Genomic DNA, 23,090 nt, shown 5'->3' with positions numbered 1-23,090 from the left:
CTTTATTAACCAATGATATTCACAGCATACAGAGAGGAATCTCACATCAAGTTATATCTTACTCATACATAGTTCAGTTTTTGTTTTATGTTCATGTGTCTGCCTGCATGCATGTCTGTACACCACATGTGTGTCTGGTGCCCACAGAAGCCAGAAGAGGGCAGAAGGTCCTCTGGAATTGGAATTGCAGACAGTTGTGAGCTGGTGTGTGTGTGTGTGTGGTAGGAATCAATCCCAGGTCCTCTGGAAGAGCAACTGGTGCTCCTAACTGCTGAGACATCTCTCCAGCCTAAGTCTTATATGTTCGATGTGTATTTCTGAAAACCCTCCGGACCCTGGTACACAGGGCTTAGCACCCAAGTTCTATGGGTGACATCACAGTACTCAAGAAGGTTCTTAAGTTCTTCCCGTAGTCTTCAGCCATGCTGGCCACTCTGTGGCTGGCTACTCTTTCTCTTCCTGTGCTGTGGGCCCAGAAACTAATCAACTGTCCCCATAAGAATGTGTGCCAGTACGCCGTACTCTCGGGCAATGACGTGATTCTGCAGTGTAACCACCCCAAAGCACTATGGTATTTTTCTTCCTCTCTGGACGACAAACTGTCCCTGATCAACTCCATGCCCAGTGTGAAGATACTGTCTGGGAGCAACCTGCAGTTATCCAACCCTCAGCCGTCCCAGACGGGGCTTTACCGCTGTCTGGATAATTACAAGGCTCGTGTGGTGGAATATGAGATAGACTTTCAGGATATAGCCCTGCTGCATATCACACACAAAGACCTGGGCCAAAGGCCCCTGGAAAATGAGACCATGAACCTAGAAGGAGAGGTACTCGTTTTTACCCACTGGGATCCTTGGCAAGACTGTAACCGTTGCGAAAAGCCGGGTGAGCGCAAACGTCTGGGTTACTGCTACGTGGAGGAGCCGCTAGGAAAACCCATGCCCTGCTGGCTCTACCTGAGAAAGGAGAAGGTGACCCACACCCGCCTGCGGCCTGAACTCCAGCTACAAGCCTGCCAGGTGCCCTGTGATACCATCACAGAAACCACCCAGCCATACTTCGTCTTTGACACTCTTCAGCTGGACAAAACCGCCAACCACGGGTGGCTCAGCTGTCCTTTGGCTTCCATCTACAGGTAACTGGAGCAGGGCCCACAGCCGTTCTCTTGGCTCTCCATCAGTCCTGTTCTCTGGGGTCTGTCTGCTGCTAGGGGGAGGTCTCCATCCAGTAGATAAGTTCTTCCTCCATACCTAGAAGCCTTCATGATAGGTGAGAGCCTAGAGTCACTGGCTTGCTTAGACATTGTCGCACCAGAGATCTCTGAGATGCTGAGGAACATGGTAACTGAAAAAGGATCTATTTTCTGCCAGCACAGGCAACCTGGAGCCAGAGACTCAGGTTCAGGTTCAGCCAATGGAAACATGGATGTGGGTCCTGTCTGCTGACTAGACCCTGAAGAACATGGTTTGCCCATGTTCTCTCCTTGCACCAGTAACATGTGTCTTAGTCCTTTCTCTTTTGGGTTTTTCGAGACAGGGTTTCTCTGTAGCTTTGAAACCTGTCCTGGAACTTGCTCTTGTAGACCAGGCTGGCCTTGAACTCACAGAGATCCACCTGCTCTGCCTCCCAAGTGCTGGGATTTTCTTTTTTTTTTTTTTTGAGACAGGGTTTCCCTATGTGGCTTTGGCTGGCCTGGAACTTGCTATGGACCAGGCTGGCCTTAAACGCACAAAAGATCTCCCTGGCTCTGCTTCCTGAATGTTGGCATGAAAAGTGTGCGCCACCACACCTGGCACATATTTGTTTCTTCCTCTGTCAATATTTTATGTAAGTAGGCGAAGGGTCATGATATGACAAAATAATTATTAGACAAAGAAGTATCAACAGTTATAAGTGCTGCATGCAAAAGCTATTGGTAAAAACATAGATTTATCAGGACAGCCAGAGTATGTAGTAAGGCCCCATCTCAAAAATAAATAAATAAATAAAAGTCAAAAACAAGCAAAACAAATAAGCAAAAAAGCCAACCCCCAAACTTGCCGGAAGACGGTTTATCAAATGTTTCCTGGTGACTGCCCTTGGTTGTTACAGCTGTGGATGATATTTTGGTTTCTTTTTTATTGGTTTTTAAATCATCATAAGAATCTCATAGTTACTTCATTTTTAAATGTAAGATTTATTTGTATTTTATGTGTATAGGTGTTTTACCTACATCTATTTATGTGCACGCTATGTGTGCAGTGCCCACAGAGGCCAGAAGAGGACGATAGATTGCCTGGCACTGGAGTTACAGGAAGGTAAATAACTCAAAATAGCTTCAGGAAATCCCTGGAACTGACCAGATTCACTAGGTCCCTTCCTGCCAGAGTAAACAATAAAAACTACAAAGATTCTGAGATCAAACCAGCTGCCTGGAAGAAGCAGAAACCAGCTGAGCTGTCTGGAAGAGGGTTAGACCATCTGAGGCACCTGGAAAGGACATTCTCCAACCTGTTGAGCTGTCAGTGGGCTGTGCAGTGGGCTCCAGGCTCCCAGCTTTTGTGAGTTGTCACCGGTGCTGGGGTGGCTTTTGTTGATGCAGCTGTCTTTGAGTCATTTCTGCTCCTGTAAGCAATCCCAATAAACTCATTGATTCACCATACACACACACACACACACACACACACACACACACACACACACACACACATGCACACACACACACACACATGCACACACACACACACACACACACAGGAAAATACATGTAAACAACAACAAAAACAAGAGTAACCAACCAACCAAACAAAAATCAGGTAGTTTTAAAGAAAAATCTTCATAAAAGCACGGTTCTTAAGGACTAGCTGAGGACATTTGAATGGCCAGGGGCTGTTTCCCTTAGGAACAGTTAATCCATAGCCAGCATTCTAGCAAGTTTCTCAAAGGTAACTCCTGTGACTGGCAGAGATAGTAACATCTGACCTTGTGTGATGTGTGTTGCTAGAAGCCTTGTTTCTTTATTAAGTGTGATGCCTGGTGCAGAGCAGTGGTGGTGCACAGCTTTAATCCCAGCACTCGGGAGGCAGAGACAGGAGGATCTCCATGAGTTCAAGGCCAGCCTGGTCTACAGAGCTAGCTCTAGGACAGGCTCCAAAGCTACACAGAGAAACCCTGTCTCGCAAAACCAAAAACGACCCCCCCACCAAAAAAAGAGTTGATGGCTGGCATTTGATATTCACCAAAATATCTCTGCAGTGGGTGGACCACAGAAAATCATGCCTTGCCGGGTGTTTTGTGTTGTGTGGGTTGGTTGTAGAAGGGGGTCACTCCAAGACTCAGGGAGAAAGTTTTGTGAATTGAACCTTGAACAATCATCAAAGGCTGATTGATTGATTATTATACAAAAGCTGAAAAGCTGTTTTTTAGGGAGGGAGGGTAAAACAAGTTCCTCAGAGTAAAGTCCCTGGCCTACCCTATATGTTTTTCTGAAGGAAATCATCATGGCCTTCCCCCACATCAGTCCTTATCGCACACTGTTTGCTGTACCAAAGAATCGAGGATATCCATGTGTGCCAGGACCATCCAGTGACTAAAGTCATGCAAGGGCTCTCCGTTCCTCCAGAAAAACAACGCTGTAGATAGCAGAAAAGAACTGTCGTCTCCCACACGGAGTTCTTCAAGGTCGAAGTACTTCTAGAAAAGAACTATTCATTCAGAGGTTTGCCCCAACACAGTACCAAACAACTATTTCATGCTAACGTTTACCCCAGATACAATGATCCTACTGGATTTCTGCTACAATGTCTGGATCATCTCAAATTTCCTGTCTGAGAAGGTATTTAGGGAAAGATTTGGGCCAGAAGAAACTGTGAACAGTACGTATTTATTTAAGATCAATTGAATTTTGCAGCTATCTTGGAGGCAAAGTTAGGGACCGACATGTCCAAAGGTCCTGAAACAGGAATGCCTCTGCTTGGTTGGAATGCTCTGGAAAACAGGGCAGAAGTTAACATGAATGGGGTGCCCAGAGAGATACAGGAAATCAGAACCGGCAAGGATTTGGCCACAGCTCTACCTCAGGGTTAAGAAGTGTGTCAGGGAGCTCAAGAGAGGGCTCAGGGGGGAAGAGCTTTGCTGCTGTGACTCCAGGAAATCCCGCGCCCTCTTCTGGTTTCCTCGCCAGGAAATCCCGCACCCTTCTCTGGTTTCCTCGGGTAAAAGGCACACATGTGGTAGGTAGACACACATAGAGGTAAAATACCTATACACATGGAAGTAAGACTTTTTTTTTTCTTTCAGGGATTAGAACTAGGGAGTTGGCTCAGTGATTAAGATCACTGGTTACAAAAACTTTCTTCCCTCCCCTTACCCCTTACCCCTTGCCACCTTCAGCAGCTGAGAGAGCTGGCCCTGCCCCTCACCAGCAGCAGCACACAGGAGAGCAGGCCCTACACCTTGCCTGGGCAGCACACTAAAGCTGACCCTGTTAGTGGGGGCACAGGTGAGTCAGGCCTGTGGGCATGAGAGCAGAAGAGATGCCCCCACCCTGTCCCTCATATGCCATGGGGTGGCAAGGGTAAGAGAAATATGACCCCCCCCACCCATTGCCACTTGTGACAGGTGGGAGAGCTGGCCTCAGTGGCATTAGAAGGAAAGAGCTGGTCCTGTCCCCCCACCAGGTGCAGCAGTCTGGAGAATGGGCCCTGCGCCTCCCCTGGGCAAAATGGTAGAGCTGGCTGTGGTGTGAGTGTGGGTGAGCTGGCCTGAGGGTGTGAGGGCAGGAGAACTGGCCCCTGTCCTTGCTGTTTGCTGCATTGGGGGAGCTAGCCGGGGCAGGGCTGGAGAGCTCACCTGGGTGGTGATGGTGAGGGAAGGCTGGCATACTGATCAACCCAGGCCCAGAACCAGGACTGTGGGACAGCCATGAGTTAGCCCGTCCCAACATCCACCTCATCTGTGATCTGCTGGAGCAGGTGAAGGGGCTGGACCTGAGATCCAAAGCTGCAGGATCTCCACAACACAGGCAACAACAGGATCCCCAAGAAGACCTCAGTTACTGATAGGGCAGCAGAAGCCAGAGGCCTGGAACCAGACCAGTGACTTCTTGCAATGAACACTTACAAGTGAAGATGTCTGGACTAAAGAGTATATATGCTGTGTGACTCACTGGCCACACTACAGCTTCCAGGCCGAGTTTTTTTTTTTTTTTTAATTTTGTTGTTTTGGTTTGATTTTTGGTTTTTTGATTTTACTTTTACATTTTGATTTTTGGGTCGGGCGGTGGTGGTGCATGCCTTTAATCCCAGCACTTTGGAGGCAGAGGCGGGTGGATCTCTGTGAGTTTGAGGCCAGCCTGGTCTACAAGAGTTAGTTCCAGGACGGGCTCCAAAGCTACAGAGAAACCCTGTCTTGAAAAAAAAAATTTTTTTTTTTTGAATTTTGGGGCGGTTGCAAGGGCAAAGGGCAGAAGTGAGGGGACTGGGAGATGAATGGAATTGGGATGCAAATGATGTGAAATCCACGCAGAATAAAATTTTTTTTTTTTTAAAGAACATTGCTTTTCCAGAGGGCCTGAGTTCAGTTCCCAGCACCCACACAGAGGCTCACAATTGTCTGTATCTCTAATTCCAGGGGACCTGACACCTCTTCTGCTCTCTAGGATCCTGCACACACAGGACACAAAAACTCACATAAACATACATACGCATACATGAAAATATTTTTTTAAAAAATATTTTTAAAATTTATTTAATTTTAATCCCACCATCAGGAGGCAGAGGCAGATGGAGCTCTGTGAGTTTGAGGCTAACCTGGGCTACCTAGTTCCAAGGCAATCAGGGCTACACAGAGAGACAATCTGTCTGGGACATAGTCTACACATACAGGAACAGTGTGTTGAATGTTCACACGTGTGAGACCAGTGCCACTCCCTGGACATGAAAATCACCTCTTGGCGACACAGATGACAGAGAAAGACTCTGACCAGACAAATTACGTCTCAACTTGTCACAGTGGGAGGTGGTGGCTTCGAGCCTATTTGTTCACTTCTCTGCTCAACAAAGGCTTGAGTTCATGAATGACCTCACAGTGTCAAGGCTGGTGGCCAGTACACAGCCACCTTCTCAGTCCACCATGCTTACCATCCTGTGGATACTGCTCAGCTTTGCTCTCCCGGTGTTGGGGATCCACCTGCCTGTCTCATGTCCCCAGGACAAGGAATGTCAACTGGCCCTCCTCTCCAACAATGATGTTCTCTTGGAATGCAACGTCTCCAAGGCACGCTGGTTCTTTTTCGGGCTGAACCTGGATGGCAAACCCGTTAGCGTCTCTGGTATTTCCAGTGATCCAGAGAGTAATCTCCTGATCCAAAACCCATCACCCTTCAGCACAGGCCTCTACGAATGCCAGGACGAGAATGGAATCCGAGTGACGGGGTATAAGATTGATTTCCAGGATGTCACCAGGCTGCATGTCACGCACCTAGGCCTGAATCGGGAGCCCCTGACAAATGACACACTGAATCTGGGCCACGGAGAGATACTGTACACCCGGTGGGAACCTTGGCAGAAATGCAACAACTGTCAAAACCCGGGCGAGCATACACGGCTGGGCGAGAGCAAACGCCTGGGTTACTGCTATGTTAAGGAACCCTTGGAGGAGCCTGTACCCTGTGGGATCTACTTGGGAGATACAAAGACCCTTTATGACCGAGTGAGGCCGGAGATGCAGGTGAAATTCTGCTATGAGATGTGCCAAGGCTATATGTTTGGTGGAGACTATGTCATCTTCGATAGCTTCAGGCTCACGGAGGAATCAGTATCGACAGAGATCATCTGTCCCTTTGCATCTATCTACAGGTGATGGGACCCTTCTGCCAGTTCAGATCCTGGTCCCCAGTCCCAGGGTTCTTTGTGGTGACTCTGTGCCAGGCTAGTAGGGGTATCTTGGCAGGTTAGCTCCATTGGCAGTCATCAGTAGTCAGTGAGAGCAGGGTAGGAAGTCAAGGATGCTGGAACATACCTTTCTGAAATGCGTGGCTAGAATAATATGTGTCCCAAAGTATCCTGACTGTATGGGAAGAGTTTTTTTTTTAACATCCTTAAGAGCCTCACACTCATTAATTTTTCTATTTATTATTTGAAACAAGAGTCTTCAAAGATCCAGGGAACCGTGTTGCTCACTGACTACATGACCTTCCAAAGACATCAGTTAAGTTTTCTCTGGAATTGTGAACACAGTTGATGCCAGTCTTGGTGCAAATATAAGCAAAGGAAGAGCAGGTGCTAGTCGGGGCTTTTGTTGCCTTGTTGAGGTCTTCTGGTTAAATCACTTTTCCTCTTGCCTCTGGTGGTTTATCTGCTCAGCTTGTAAGAGTCACATAGAGGAATCTATAGGATTAATCTCTGATAAAACCATTTTAATAGAGCATTAGGTATGAGATAGTCCATGGTTGTACATAAAGTCACTAGGAAGTCACTAGGAATGTAGGAGAACATTTTGTGAGTGAAGATTGTGAATATTTTGAAAACAGTGTGACTATTTTAAATGTACTATTCTTTCCTCTTCTTTTTAGTTATATGCTATAACTATTAAACATTTTATTAGAACAAATAAAGTCATTGTACTCAACATGAAGAAAAGCAATCTCACAATTCTACATAATTATGTTAAAATATGCCTTAAATGACAAAACTTTTTATTTATTAATGTACTTTTGTGATATTTAAATATTTAGGATTAGTGGCAATACTTAAAGTATGCATGTGCACACATGTGTGTGCGTGTTAGCATGTGTGTGTGTGTGTGTACTTGTGTGTACTTTGTCAGAGTACATTGTCAGAGTCCAGTACTACAATCAAAGGGCTGATCCAAAGGGCTAGAAAGCTGAGTCAGGCATGGTGATGCACACCTCTCATTCAAGCACTGGGGAGGCACATTCAGGCAGATCTCTCAGTTTGAGGCTATCCTGATCTACATATCAAGTTCTAAGCCACATAGGGCTGTACAGTGAGACCCTGTCGCAACAAAAGGAGGAGGGATTGGAAGCTACTTTAGACTGATAAAGGATGCTTGAAAAATTCAACTGCTACCTGATAGATGGCTTTCTGTCAGTATTCACATTTTCTTTGTATGTGAGAATAATCAGAAAGAGGCCCAAGTTAATGGAATCCCAGAAACCCCTTCTTTAGTTTTTTAGAGATGTATTTTTATTTTATGTGCTGAGTGCTTTGTCTACATCTGTGTATAGGCACCATGTGTGTGCAGTACCCTTGGGGTCCAGAAGAGGGCGTCAGATCTCCTGGAACTGGAGTTACAGATGGTTGTGAGTTGTTATGTGGGTGCTGGGAATGTATCTTTAGTCCTCTGAAAGAGCAGACAGTGTTCCTAACCAGACTCGCAGGTCTCTCCACCTCTGTTGCCCCATCTTTAAAGAGCAAGAATGGGTATTGCCAAAACTCAGCAAACTGTTAGGTTGTAGTGATTTTCCAGTAGGCCAATTTTAAAATTATTATTACTTTATATTAATACATATCATAAAAATATAAAATTATTTTTACTTTATATGTATTCGTGTTTTGTCTGCATATGTGTACATGCACCATGTGTATGCCTATTGCCTGAAAAGGCCAGAGAGCTCATAGAATCCCCTGGAACTGGAGTGACAGATGCTTGTGAGCAACCACTTGGGTTGTCCTCTGGAAGAGCAACCAGTGCTCTTAACCACTGAGCCGTCTCTCCAACTTGATAAAAACCATAATTATATGGGCCTAAAAGTCCCCTGAGTCCAAGATGTACATGAAGTGTTTTTTCTCCCTAACTTCTTTGCCACCAACCTTTTTTTTTTTAAATCATCTATTTGACTTTCATTTCTCAGGTGTAGAGCAGAGGACTGAGTGAAGGTAGGCAGGAAAAAGATTTTTCCCATGATTCTCTGTGAACTTGTGTTGTGGTTAAGTGTGGACAGACATTATATATCCCTAAAGAATAAAATGGCAGCAATCAAGTGAGACCCACAAGCCCCAAAGGCTTCCCCGTGTCTTCTGTGGGTCATTTTCCTCAGCATGCCCTTAACAATGCAGGCATAAGACTTTATTGGTAAAGGCCTGGTGTGACCCGCCAGAAGACAGTCACCACCATGGAGAGTTCATTTTTCAGGAAAGTTGTGTCCACCGAAGAATTTTAGTCAGGCTCCCTACAAAATCACCACCCTGGGATGGCTACAGAGAGGCAATTGGGGGGGTCAAGGTAAAAGTCACAAAACCACTGGCCTGAGCCATTGGAGTCGGCTGCTAGGGGACCTTTGGGTGTGCGATGACCCCATACTGGGAAAAAGCTTCAATGTGGTCATAGTGTCAGCAAGACTCACACACTCTGTGAAGCTCAGTTCTCAAGTCGTGTAAAGCCGGGTCACACAGAAACATGGCAAATTTTCTTCTCTGGGCCCTTGAGATTCTGGAGCATCTGGAGGAAGGTGCTTGGAGCAAAAATCAGGGAGGACAGGGAGAAGGGGAAGAAAGACACGCGTGTATGGAGTCTGAGGTTCGGGAATAATACAAGTATAGTTGTTTCCGCCGTCAGTGTCAGAATGTAGGCGACAGAAATGGCCAGAAAAATCATCTCCAGCTGGGTCAAAAGTGTCCATAAGACAAAAAAAAAAACCTTCCAAGTTGCTAATATTGATTATCTTCATTGGTTTTTGTTGACTATGGCTTACATGTCATAACCTCTCATTGAGGGAAATCAGGGCAGGAACCGTGGGAGGATACTCTTTGCTATAGGTTCACGTGTGGCTGGCATTCTTATTCAACCTAGGACCGCATACCTAGGGGATGGTGCTGCCCACAGTGGACTGGGTCCTCATACATCAGCAAACAATTCCCTCCAGGCACATCCAGGGCCAGTCTGATCTGGGCAGTCCCTCCCAGGCGATCTTAAGCTTTGTCAGACGGACAGTTAAAGCTAACTAGGGCAGGACCCTCTCCTTAGACCTGAGCTTTTTGATCAATGCATAAACTGATAAGATCATGGAAGGTTGGGAAGGTGGCTCAGCCTTGGGAAGGTGGCTGGGCCTGTAAGGAAGTAGCCAGTGGAGACCATCTCCCACCTTCAGCCTGGTTTTTGTCCTACCCTCCTCCAAAAATGGATTGGGCAGAGTGGGAAGAAGATAAAGTGGAGGAACTTTGTTGTCAGTCTTAAAGTGTGGAAACAATGTGGCAGTCTGATCAATGGAGCAGGCTTGAACTCTTGGTAGCAGCAGGTGCTAAGGGTTTACAGTAGCACTCGCAGGTCTCTGGAGCAGCAGGTCTCAGCACAGGTCTAAGAGGATGGAAAGCAACACAGACACAAGTTCATTCCTGTGGGAGTCTCAGAGTCTGAGGCAGGAAATTGCTTCTCTGCCTGCAGCCGCTGCCAGAGTCCTGGAGCGAGCTCCTTGCTTTGGGTCCAGGGAGCCCCCAAGAGTCTTGGAGACAATCTTCTCCCTCCTGCTCTGTTGACTCCGGCAGTCATCCTGTCCCTAAAACTGCAGGGAGTCTGATTTGTTGTAGTTTTGAGACAGGTTTCTCTCTGTAGCCCTGGCTCACCCTGTAGACCAGACTGGTCTTGAACTCACAGAGATCCACCTGCCTCTGCCTCGGCCTCCTGAGTGCGCCATCCCTGCCCCGGAGTCTGATTTTATAGAGGTGCCAGGGAACCATCCGGGTCCTGATTGACTGAGTGTACATATACAAATAAGGTGAAAATGGGACCAATCAGGGTAAAGATGTCAAACCTATCTGAAGAAGGAAGAACCCTGAATCCGGCAAAAGTTGCGAAAGTTCTGAGTCAGGTCTGCTCTGGTCTTGGTCTCTATAGAGGTAGAGAAAATTGTCCATGTTGTAGTGATGACACATGAAGGCATCTTGCTCAGGCCTCTGGCTGTCGATTATGCTTGGGAGGGAGGTCTCTTAGCAGAGGTGATTGTTTTCTTTTGCCTCTGCTGCTGCTGCGCTGACAGCTATCAGCAACCAGCTCTTTGCTGCCTGCTTTGCCCTCAGGGCTTGCGCCTGCCTCACTGTTGAAATGCTCCATATTGGGGGACCTACCTCCCCATAACAGTAACATGCCTGCTGGACTACTATGAGGACCTGAAATCAAAACCCCAACACCCACCAGGCATGTTGCCCCTGCAACACCAGCCCTGGAAGCTGGGAGGGTCTTGGAGGTCATTGACTGGCCAGCATAGCAGAACTGAGAGAGGCCCTATCTCAAGAAATAAAGGTGGGGGGACTAGGGAAGTGGCTCACAATTGCCTGTAACTTCAGCTCCAGAAGTACCTGCTCCTCAGGAACCTGCACTTTACATGCATTCACATACACAAACATGCATGCACATACAGAGACACATGCATGCAGTACACAGACACATGTGTACACATACAGAGACACATGCATACAGTATACAGACACATACATACATATATATATATATATATATATATATATATATATATATATATATATATATACAGACACATGCATGTACGTACCCAGACACATACACATGATGGCTTAGCAGTTAAGAGCAATCGCTGCTTTTACATAGGACCCAGTTTCAGTTTCCAGCACCCATATGACTACCCACAACTGTTTTTCTCTGATGTGTTGTCCACTGATGATACTTTTGACCACAGGAGTTGCATTCATTTATAGCACAAAGCACCGCAGACTGGGGTGGCCTAAGACAATAAAACCGGCTGGGTAGGTGGTGCATGTCTTTAATCCCAGCACTTGGGAGGCAGAGGCAGGTCGATTCCTATGAGTTCCAGGGTAGCCAAGGCTACATCATGAGACCTTGTCTCAAAGCAACAACAAAGACAACAATGACGGTGATGATGATAATTGTATTCTTTTACTACTTTGGAGCCTGGAAGTCAGAAGCAAACCGTTAGGAGTCTGCCCTTCCTCTCCACCCCTGATTTTTCTAACCTCTATGAGAACCAGAGATCCTCTGACATTTCCGGGCTGGAAGCTTCATTCCCCATCCCCGCCTCCATCACTTCTTGGCCTCCATCCCGGGTATCTTTATCTGTCTTGGCTCCAAAAGGTCGCCAGACACTTTGGACCTCAAGACCACTCTACTCCAATATGATGTCATTGTAACGCATTGACAATAACCCAGTTTCCAAGTAAGGTTACATTCTGAGATTCTGGAAAATGCAGAGATTTCAGATAGACACTATCCAGCTTAAGACTAGTCTGGGCCTCGTGGACTAACTGTGATGTTTGAGAGGGCACTGGCCACAGGATCTGGTCTGGCAAAACTTTCGTGTTCTACAGAGGCCTTCTTAACCTCACATCCCTGTTTGCTCAGGATCCCCTCTGTCATCCCTGGACAGGAGGACCCGATTCATCCACCTACTCAGTGATGTCCTGGATGCCCAGGACACAGTGTAAAGAGCATAGCCTTCCACTTACTCCAATTAATTAACTCTCCTTTTCGTTCCAGACAAATAAGACCACACGACGTTTTAAACTGATGAGTTCTCTTTTTGAGAATGGGGATTCTCCTTATGTAGCCCAGGCTAGCATCAAATTTGTCATCCTCCTGCTTCAGCCTTCTGAGTGCAGGGATCCCTGGTGCGCGCCCATTTAGCTTGAAACGCAGTGTTTTAAACGCTGCTAAGGGCTGGTGGCAGTTGGGAGGGATCAAAATTTTAAGTGGGGAGGTGGTCAAGGAAGGCTCTTCTGAGAACCGGTCACTTTTGCCAAGGCAGAAGGAGACGAGAGAAAGTTGTGCTTTGGGGGACGGTGCTCCAGGTAGATGGCAGGGAAAAGATGGAGGCCTGGGGCAGCGTGGCTGGAAAGTCCTAGTGTGCTAGTGTGTCTGGGCATTCACTGTATGTGGAGGAAGCAGAGGGGAGGCAACGCCGATGGAGGGGACGGTTTTCCCAAAGTCTTTCAAATTACTCCGAGGCAGGTGCCACCACTACAGCCCTGCTCTCAGATGAGGAAATGGAAACTAGTGGCCACCCAGCCAGTCAGAGGGGAATGTCTGGAAGCTTCCCGGGCCATACCTTCCCAGTAGCCCCCTGGTGACGTTTACAGTGCTCCATGGAGAGAACCGGGCGCTGTTGTCTCCAGCTCCCTTCTGTCCCCCGTTCTCTGCAGGACCCTGAAGTTTGACTCTTTGTTTCTCCCATTCAGGCCGGTTCACTGGGAAGCCAACGACACTGCTCTGACTTGGCAGGACCAGCTTTCTGGCAAGGTCACAGGCAGCTTAATGAACCCGGTCAGCGGTGGCCAGCAGCTGCAGATCTTCCAGCCAGCCATTTACAGATGTTTCGTGGAACAGGAACTGATAGCCCAGTTCAACCCCGCAGTCTCTGTGGAGCTGCTGGAGGCCGAGAGACAAACCAAAGGCCAGGGGCGTTGGCAGCCCAGGACCCAGCCAGGCAAAGCAGACTCCGTCCTCAGGGGCCTGAAGTTGATGCTCCTGATGGTCTCTGTTCTCGTTGTGGGGGGGCTTCTCTGTAAGGTGGTCTTTCGTCCCACCCGGGGCAAGAGGAGGAATCTGGTCCTCCTGGTGAAATAAACTGAGCCCTCTGTACCCAAGGGGACCTGGCCTCTCTCCACTGTCCCATCCTTAGCTCTAGCTATGCCCAGCAGCCCTGCACTAGCCCCTGGAGGTGTGTGAGCCGATACAGACCTGGATTCATATCCAATGGTCACTTCACTCCTTCTTCTATGCCCTGCTCAGCTAATCTGTTGGTCACCCCAATGCACAGATAAGGAAACTGAGGCAAGACTGTCTAGACAGGAGAGCTGGGACTCTGGGGTTCCTCAGAGGAAGGAATCTTCTCGGGCTGTGTGGTGTGACTTTCTCTAGGGAGGTGTGAACAAGCATCTATTCATCCCGGACTGGACACTAATGACAGACTGAAGGAATCAATTCACCCCAGCCTAGTTTGGTGAACAAGTGAGTTTATTGGGGTTCCTTACAGGAGGAGGAATGATGTGGGTGCTTATATGCATGAGGGTGACTCTAAAGCAGCGGCATCATCCAAAGGTCCAGAATGGATAATGTCACTCTTGAGGCCCAGCATTATTAACAGAGGTTTCTGTCCCGCCTGTTCCCACAGCCGTTCATCCCCAAAGAAACACACAGAGGTCTACTTTAATTCTAAACTGGTTGGCCTGGTAGCTCAGGCTTCTTATTAACTTTTTTTTTAAAGATTTATTTATTTATTATACATCCAGTATTCTCAGTACTCTGCCTGAAGGCCAGAAGAGGGCACCAGATCTCATTACAGATGGTTGTGAGCCACCATGTGGTTGCTGGGAATTGAACTCAGGACCTTTGGAAGAGCAGGCAGTGCTCTTAACCACTGAGCCATCTCTCCAGCCCCTTCTTATTAACTTTTACATCCTACATTTTAATCCATAATTCTTTCCTGTGTTAACCATGTGGTTTGGTACCCTTTGTCAGTGAAGCGTTCTCCTCTTGCTTGCTCTGTGTCTGGCTTCCTTTCTGTCTGGATGACCACTGCAGACTGACTCTTTCCTCTTCCCAGAATTCTCTTGTTCTCATTGCCCCGCCTCCAATTCCTGCCTGGTCGCCCACCTATATTTCCTGCCTGGTTACTGGCCAATCGGCATTTTATTAAACAAGTACAAGAAACAAATCTTTTCAGGGTAAAATCATTGTCCCACAGCACAGTATAGGTGATGTCATGAGATCCAGCACAGGTGATGTCATGAGATCCAGCACAGGTGATGTCATGAGATCCAGCACAGGTGATGTCATGAGATCCAGCACAGGTGATGTCATGCTTGGAAGCTGCTTTCTTAAGCTTTCTGTAGAACTTGTAGACAGCTCCCTCAGGGCTGCCTGCTCCCCAGAGAATGGTTACTGCTTGTGCAACCACGGGGCGGGTCTTGTGAATCATGGAACTTTCCAAGCTTCCTGAGCCTTGTCTATCCCCTCTGCTTCCTGAATCTTTTGGGTCTCTTTTCTCCCTCCCCCAAAGGAACATGTCAGTCAGAAAGAATATTAATAGCTTCACAACAGGGCGCGTCTATTGTGGTATATTGTGGCCTCTTCATTCAACCCTGCCTCCCAAGGACAAGATGGAGGACACACACGGGCATCTCTGCGGTGTCCCCAGTCTGCACGGGTCCTCTGATGCCTTTCCCTCCCTGTCCCTCAGGACATCTTCCTCTATTGTGCCACAGCCTCAGACTCAGCCACACCTCCCTGCATCCTTAGCTTAGACACATCTTGTTCCAGGCTCTTGTGGTGAGAGGAGAGCCCTCCAGTGCCACACTGGGACAAGACACTGGGCCGTGCTCAGCTGACCGGCAGGAACAGCTGGGCCTGGCTGTTCCCAGAAACTGCACACACGATTTAGCAGAACACCAGAGCAAAGCATGAAATATTAATGCCTCTTAAGACTCATTGTCCTAAATTTGCACGGTGAAGTCCTGACAGGGCATATAGGAAGGGCTCCCAGGGCAGAACGTGGGCCCAGGAAGACGGGGTAGAGCTACCCCCACGTACCACACACCGAAGGCTCCCCGTGATATCTGCAGAATGAGAGAAGGTTCCTCCAGAGTCGTTTGGAACTGACTGAGGCAGAAGCTGAGAATAACAATGATAAAAATAGTTAATATGTTTGGCCCTCTTCATGTGTCAATATGCAGACTTTTCCATAAACATCGTGTCCCCACAAGCCACCACTAGGCAGCTGAGACTATTCACCTCCTCTTGTTTTATAGCTGGAAACATTAAAGCGCAGAAGATACAAGCAACTGGCCTGAGGTCACACAGTGAGCTTGGGGGAAGGGTGGGAGATGGATAGGTCATTCAAAAGAGACCTCAGGGGCTGGCAAGATGACTCAGTGGGTAAGAATTTAAGGAGCTGGGTTGGGCCCACGTTAAAATAACGGAGGTGTGTATGGCCACCGTGTGCCTATAACCTCAGAGTGGGACTCAGGTTAGACAGGAGGGGTCCATGGGGTTTGCTGGATGCCATCCTAGCTCCTGGTTCAGTGAGAGACCTCTAGGGAATAAGGTGGAGAATGAGAGTGACAGAGCAGGACACGCGGTGCCCTGTGCACATGGTGTACATGTCTGTACACGCATGCACAAGCATCTGTACACAAACACACCCTTGCACACACCTGCACACACTCACACATCTGTATACACACTTACACACTTGCACACACTTGTGCACACACATATACACACATCACACACTTGCACACCTGTACACACACTTGTACACACACACCTACACATACACACCATAGCACCCCCCCAGCAGAGACCCCCAGCTATGGCAGCTGGAGAAGAAACCATGACAAAGAGCTGAAGCCTCTTCATTGAGCCAGTGGCCCGTCTATACAGCACAGAAGATACAAAACCAAAGTGGGAGGTCTTGGCACCCCAGGGTGACTGCCGTGACTTCCCACCTCCCGGTGCCCACACCTTTGTGTGTTTTTTTCACTTGAATGTGGACTAGACTTGATGGCTGAGCTTGATGGTCAACTTGAGGGACTTAGGGTCACCTAGAAGACACACTTCTGTGTGTGCCCATAAAGGGATTTCCAGGGACTAACTGTGGGTGCTTGTCCTTCCCGACTGCGGATGTGATGTGACCAGGTGCTGCATCTTTCCTGAAGTTGCCTTCACCAGGCATTATGTTACAGAGAAGAGGAGAGTAGCTCCCTGGACCTGGGAGCTGGCTTCTCATAAAATACATTTATTTTACATAAATAGGTGCGTTGTCTGTACATATGTCTGCACACCAAAGAGGGCATCGGATCCCATGGGACTACTGTTATAGATGGTTGCGACCCACCGTGTGGGTGCTGGAATTCGAACCCATATCCTCTGGAAGAGCAGTGAGTGCTTGTAACTACCGAGCTGTTTCTCTGGTCCCTTGCTTCTGACTTTCTGGCAAAGGTCTTGGGTCATCATTATCATGATGATGTGACATTGCACAATCCTGTCTCAGACTTTTGCAGAGTCTGATGGCTTGATGTCGTATACAGCTGATGTGGTTTCAATCCATGCCCCACAAAGTGCCACCTGGTGAAGGCTGGCCCCCAGCCTGTGGCTGTTGGGAGATGGAGGAACCTTTAGAAGGATCGGGGTGTGTCTTTGAAGGGGATTTGGTGCTTTCCCATCTCTCTTTGCTTCCCGGCTGCTATGAGATGAGCAGCTTCCTGTGCCATGTGGCCTTGCATGCTCCCTCGCCACTGGCTGGACCAGTCAACCGTGCATCGAGGCCTCTGGAACTGTGAGTCAAATAAATCTCTCCCGATAAGTTGATCATCTCGGACATTTTGTCACAGTGATGGAAGGCCAACTCTCTCAGCCGTTTAACAACTGCAGAGCTGTGGACTGTAGGAACACCTGCAAGTGGACTCCAGGTGACAGTCAACAAAATCCCAAGTCCTTGATCATCCAGCCAGCAGGAACTGAGTCTTCCCACCACATAGAGAGTTCTAGAACAGCCCCTGGAGCAGCTCCAGGATCTCCCTGGTTCTCTACCTCCTCGGCATAGGATAAGATGATTTATGACCTTGTTAGAGTACAGGAGGTCATGGACCAGCCCTGGTAGACAAGCTGTGGGAAGAAATAACGTAAGACCTTTTCAGACTACATCAAATTTCCAGAGAGAGAGAGAGAGAGAGAGAGAGAGAGAGAGAGAGAGAGAGAGAGAGAAAGAGAGAGAGAGAGATTACCCAGGGTTCTTTTGCTTTCTGTGTGGAGGCCCCAGTATCAGAGATGTCAGCCACCAGAGCTCCAGTCAGTCCACAACAGACATGTACATAGGACATAAGCTCGTGTGATTGTAAGCCACTAAGACACAGAAGATGTTTGTTACCAAGCATAGCCTGGTGCATCCTGACTGACACATGTTCCGTCTAAAACTCTTACTAGGCTTATCATTCTTTCCACTTCTGTCTGTCACCATAGAATTAATATTTTTTTCTAGTTAGCTAAACAGAGTTCTGGGTCAGAAATTTGCTATTTCTCTGTGATAAGCCCAACTTCTGAAAGAGTTGCAACATACAAAGTTAATAAAAGTACAATAACAGACAGGAGGGAACGGAGACCCAGAAAAGTGAATTCCTTTCCTCATAGTTGAAACGGTCAAACAGTCATGTACCAGTATGGCTGTGAAGTCAAACACACCCAAACCAGAGATTTAAAATAACAGTAAAAATACATTTTACATGTTTGCAGGTCAGCAAGACACCCCTCCGGGAATGCACATGCTTCTCTGGTCAGCAGCAATTGTGGGTTTCGTGTTAGATTCTTATTTTTGTCATGGAGAGAACTTACCTGAGAGAATTTACAGGATATAGCATGTATTTTGCTCCTGACTTCAGAGGCTTCAGCCCATGGCCTGCTGGCTCCATTGCTGTGAGGGCAAATAGCAAGGCAGAAAGATTGTCACAGAAGGGCATAACAAGATGTCTGTAGGCCTCATGCCAGCCAGGAAGCTGAGAGGAGGAATAGGGAGTGCAAGACACAGCACGCCTCTCAAAGATATCTCCCAAGCACCAACCTCCACAGCCACACAACCCCTGAAGTGTGTGGATGTGCATGTGTGTGTATGCCTGTGTGTGTGTCTGTGTGTGCATGTGCCTGTGTATACCTCTGCATGTATGTGTGTGTGTGTGCCCTTGAGCATAAGTCATGTGTCTTCAGGTGCCAGTGGAGGTCAGAAGAGGATGCCAGATCCCCCAGAACTGTAGTTACACTTGGTTGTGAGCTGTCCAGCTTGGCTGAAGGGAGCTGAGCTCACCAGAAGGTCAGTCAGTGCTCTTAACCACTGAGCCATCGCTTTTGCTCTGTCTTTTCACACATTAAATCCATCCCTTGGCTAAACCGTGGCTGGATCAAACCCTTCACAGACTGTTCCTGGAAATGTCCTCACAGGCACACTCAGAGGTGGGCCCACTAATCTACAAGGTTTTAGCCAATCAAGAGGCAGGCAGATCTTTGTGAGTTTGATGCTAGCCTGGTCTACAGAGCTAGTTCCAGGACAGCCAGGGCTGTTGCACAGAGGAACCCTATCTGGAAAAACAACAACAGCAAATCTATATCTATATCTGTATCAGTATCTGTATCTGTATCTGTATCTGTATCTATATCTATATCTATCTGTATAAGATTAGCTGTATCTGTATCTATATCTATCTATATAAGATTAGCTATCATATCATCCATTGGCTTTCCTGTGCTTGGCAGGGCTTTCTTCATCTGGAAGCTGGCTTTCTGCAAGTCAGACTAAATGTGATCCCCTGAGTTTTCAATGTGGTCTCTCCAGCAGGGCAACCCAGACTTGTCCACAAGGTGGTGGCATAGATCCAAGAAACCAAAGAAAGTTGCAAGGCCACACATGGGGGTGAGAGTCAGGGAGCAGGCTCAGCGCAATCTAACACAGAGTCTCCAGGTAACAGCTTGGGACTAAAGTCCAAGATTTTAGAAAGGGCCTGACGTGAGAAATGGCAGTCCTTGCTTCATAGTAAGAGTATTAGAGACTCAGAAGAGAAAGGAAGCGGTTTTATTTACTGTCATGTAAGGCGTCCTCCTAAAACGGTAGGGGTGATGGCAGGAAACAGTGGATAAACCCTCCCAGGGCCCTTGCTCCCATTCAGAATAGCCAGGAGGGTAGATTCTTACACTAGCTCTTTCTGTTCCTTCTCTCTCTCTCTCTCTCTCTCTCTCTCTCTCTCTCTCTCTCTCTGTGTGTGTGTGTGTGTGTGTGTGTGCGCGCGCTGCGCGCAGGTGTGTGCAGGTACCTGCAGAGGCCCAAAAGCATTGAGTCTCTCTGAAGCTGGAGTCACAGGTGGTTGTGAGCCACCCAGCATGAGTGCTGGGAACCTGACTCACTTTGCAGTGTGGGCTCACAATCACTGAGCTATCTTTCCAGCCTTATGTTTATTTTATTTTATAATTATCTTTTGAGATTCTTCTCTTTGTTCGAGACAAGATCTTACCACGTAGCCCTAATACAATCTGTAGACCAGGCTGGCCTTGAATTCATAAAGCTCCACCTGCCTCTGCCTTCCCAATGCTGGGATTGAGGGTGTGTGCCATCACCACACCCTCTTTATTTCATGTTTATGAATGTATGTCTGTGTTCCATGTGCATGCAGTACTTAAAGAGGCCAGAAGAGGGCACTGGATCCCATGAGACTGGAATTACAGATGGCTGTATCGATCATGAGGGTGCTGCGAATTGAACCCTGGTCCTCTGAAAGAGCAGTCAGTGTTCTTAACTACTGAGCCATTTCTCTAGTACCACTATTTTATTTTAAATATTATTTTTTTGAGACAGGGTTTCTCTTTGTAGCCCTGGCTGTCCTCGTACTCACTCTGTAGACCAGACTTGCTTTGAACTTACAGAGATTCACTTGCCTTTGGCGCCTGAGTGCTGGGATTAAAGGTGTATGCCACTACCGCCAGGAAGATTTTTGTTTTCATGTGTATGTGCGTGTAGCTTCATGTGTTTATGTGCACCGAGCGCATGCAGAGCCCTCAGAGGCCTTGGGAAGGCACTGACTCCACTGGAAATGGAATTATAGGTACTCATAAGCAACTCCATGGGGGTGCTGGGAACCAAACCCAGGTCCTCTGGGTGAGAGCCGTGCCTGCTCTTAGCTGTTGAGAAATTTTCCAATCCCATGTTTATTTTAAAGTTTATCAGATACATGACTTTGTAGGTGTTCAGTTGGAGCCTCCAGCTCACCCCTGCCTGTCTCAGGGGTGACAGTCAGCCCCATTTCTGTCTCTCCAAACCCTGCCCACTCAGAGAATCTCTTAGCAAAGGGAAGGCACCAAAAAACCCAGTTTCGCATTCTTGGTGGCCACTGCAGCTTCCTCCCCTGAAGTTGCCAGCTGCCCAAGTCCTTGCCTAAAGCATTCAGCTTTTGGCCACACTTGGGCATAAACTCAGCTTGTGGCAGACACGACATCACCCCTCACCTACAAGCTGTAAAAGCTCCCTGCTTTAGATCGGCCCTATGACGTCTCTGGCCTCCATCTCTGGGACTGGAGAGCTCACCCAGGAGCTGCCTTGCTCAGTATATATTGGTATTCTTTCACTTTCCCGATCTGGCTTACTGCATCGACAGAGAAACCTATTTATCTGGGGGCTACGGAAAATCTATTACTAGGCAAGCTTCGCTGTACTTTTCTACTCTCAACTTCTAGGTGTGTGTGTGTGTGTGTGTGTGTGTGTGTGTGTGTGTTGGGGTGGAATGGGGCCTTGCTTAGTGGAGTTTGGGTAAAAGGGAATAGCTAGACTAGCAGGTGTTGGCAGCAGCCTTGTGTTTTTATTTGTTTGGAGCTGGACCTAAGCTGGCTTCAGGCACCTTTGAAAATAAACCGTCAGATGATATTTCTAACATCTGACAAAAGTGGGATGAACGAGATGTAATAATCACTTACTGCTACGCAAGAGACCAGCCCAGATTCAGCGCCTTCCAACAGTAGCGAAGGGCTTCCCTGCCATGCTGCAGGCTGAACTCAACTGGTAACGTACATTAGACCTGAAGTGTCCCCCAGAAGACCCGGACCCCAGTGGTCAGATGCAATCACAGGGAGGTGACTGGGTCATGAGGGCTCTGAGCTGATCAATGGACTCATCCATGGACAACTTCATAAACTGCGTGTGCGTGCGCGTGTGTACGAGTGCACATGCACGTGAGCATGTGGGTGTGCACATGCATGTGAGAATATGGGTATGCATACCCTTCTGCATGTGTACAGAGGCCAGAACAGGAGCTGGGGTTTTTCTTTATCACTCTTCCACCAATTGCCTTAAGGCAGGATCTTAAGCAGACCCGCAAGTTCCCGGATTGAGCCCCACTGGCTGGTCCATGAGTTTTCGGGATCCACAGTCTCCACCCGCCAAAGCTGGGACTCAGGCCCCGGGCGGCCACATTCAAGTTTTCTTTTAATATGGGTGCTAGGGATTCAAACTTAGGCCATCAAACTCGCAGAGTGGGAGCTCTTTTTCCCTCTTCCCAGAGGACAGAAATGAATTTCTAAATGAATTCTTGGGAGATGACAGAAACTAGAAAGTGGGACCTCTTCTGAGCGAGTAGCTTGCTTGCGAGGGTGTCCTTGGGAGGTATAAATTGTTCTCTCTTCCCTTCTTCTCCTTCCCTCCCCTCCCTTCTCTTCATCTTCCCCATGCACTCCCCCCCCCCCGCCTTTCTCTTTCCTGATTGCCATGAACTAAACATCTCGATCCTATTCTACACCCCAGCCACCATGAGGCTGTGCCTTGCGACGGGTCTGAAAGCAACTGGGCCAGCCAGCCACAAACCAAGAATGCTCAAACTCGGAACCAAATCCTTCCCCCATTAGGTTATTTTTCTTAGGTATATGACACAGGGTCAAATCCTGAGTCACTCAGTTAGGCACTTCTTAGGGTCTTGCCCAGCCCCTTCATGCCTCCTCTCTCATCTCCGCCTTCCCAACAGGCCAGGCTGGTCCTATTCATAAAGGTCATGGCAAATGATCAAAAGAGTAATCAGAGGCTGCAAGGTTTCTCACAGCTCGAGCTTGAGTCCCACGCAGCATCTCTCTCACCACAGCCTGTCGGCCAGATGACTTACCAAGTCAGACACAGGGATGAGGGAATGGACCCCACCTCGTGAGGGACAGACAGTCAAAGTCACACGGTGAGGCTGTATCAGGGGAGGGAAGCTGCGTGCCTTCTGCAGGCACTCTCTACAGAAAGGAAGTGGCCCAGCTGGGACCGCCCCCAACACAGAGACACACTGCCTCACCATCCTGTTGTTCTTGAACTGGGTCCCTTCCCTGCTCCTTCTGCCTCCCCTGTGGTTCTCATCTGTGTTCAGAAACCCTTCAGAGAAAGTAGAAGATAGCTCAGCCTTGCACTGAGTTTGCCATGAGCCAAGGATGGCAGTTTGAACCTCTGATCCTCCTGCCTTCACCTCCCATCAACTGAAATTAGAGCTATGCACCACTTTATCTATGTTATAGCACTTGCTTTTGAGTACCATATAGGGCTAACTAAAAACAGTCATACTAATTCAAGCAGGGTGGCACATACCTGTATACCCATACAGGTATGA

At 47.9% G+C, this 23,090-nt stretch overlaps 1 protein-coding gene and 1 long non-coding RNA gene across 5 annotated transcripts; one reads left to right on the top strand and one right to left on the bottom strand.

Moving 5' to 3' along the window:
• Positions 1-401: 401 nt before the first annotated feature.
• On the top strand, positions 402-13,587 carry Fam187b (family with sequence similarity 187 member B). 3 transcript variants are annotated; one of them, XM_048438297.3, is made up of 2 exons: positions 402-1,135; positions 13,164-13,587. In XM_048438297.3, exons 1-2 carry the CDS (start codon positions 423-425, stop codon positions 13,549-13,551), a joined length of 1,101 nt encoding a protein of 366 aa, XP_048294254.1. In that variant the 5' UTR covers positions 402-422; the 3' UTR covers positions 13,552-13,587. The 3 variants fall into 3 exon arrangements, with proteins under 3 accessions (XP_048294254.1, XP_048294253.2, XP_048294255.2); XM_048438296.3 differs by lacking the exon at positions 402-1,135 and adding an exon at positions 5,686-6,836; XM_048438298.3 differs by lacking the exon at positions 402-1,135 and adding an exon at positions 6,603-6,708.
• Positions 13,588-13,923: 336 nt separating this feature from the next.
• Positions 13,924-22,743, bottom strand: LOC125403107 (uncharacterized). 2 transcript variants are annotated; one of them, XR_007232839.3, is made up of 4 exons: positions 22,608-22,743; positions 18,316-18,394; positions 16,450-17,592; positions 13,924-15,597 (listed from the first exon to the last, which is right to left on the bottom strand). It is a non-coding gene; the product is annotated as an uncharacterized LOC125403107 (long non-coding RNA). The 2 variants fall into 2 exon arrangements; XR_007232838.3 differs by having other exon boundaries at positions 13,924-17,592.
• Positions 22,744-23,090: the final 347 nt, after the last annotated feature.

This window comes from Myodes glareolus, chromosome 1, assembly GCF_982192425.1.
Source record: "Myodes glareolus chromosome 1, mMyoGla1.1, whole genome shotgun sequence".
Lineage (NCBI taxonomy): Eukaryota > Metazoa > Chordata > Mammalia > Rodentia > Cricetidae > Myodes > Myodes glareolus.
Note: the sequence above shows the minus strand (reverse complement) of the source record. Positions and strands in the feature narration are given on the sequence as shown.

Coding starts and splice junctions, on each gene's coding strand:
- Fam187b (XM_048438296.3), top strand. CDS start 6,052: ATGAATGACCTCACAGTGTCAAGGCTGGTGGCCAGTACACAGCCACCT. Junction 6,837..13,163: donor CCCTTTGCATCTATCTACAG/GTGATGGGACCC, acceptor TCTCCCATTCAG/GCCGGTTCACTGGGAAGCCA.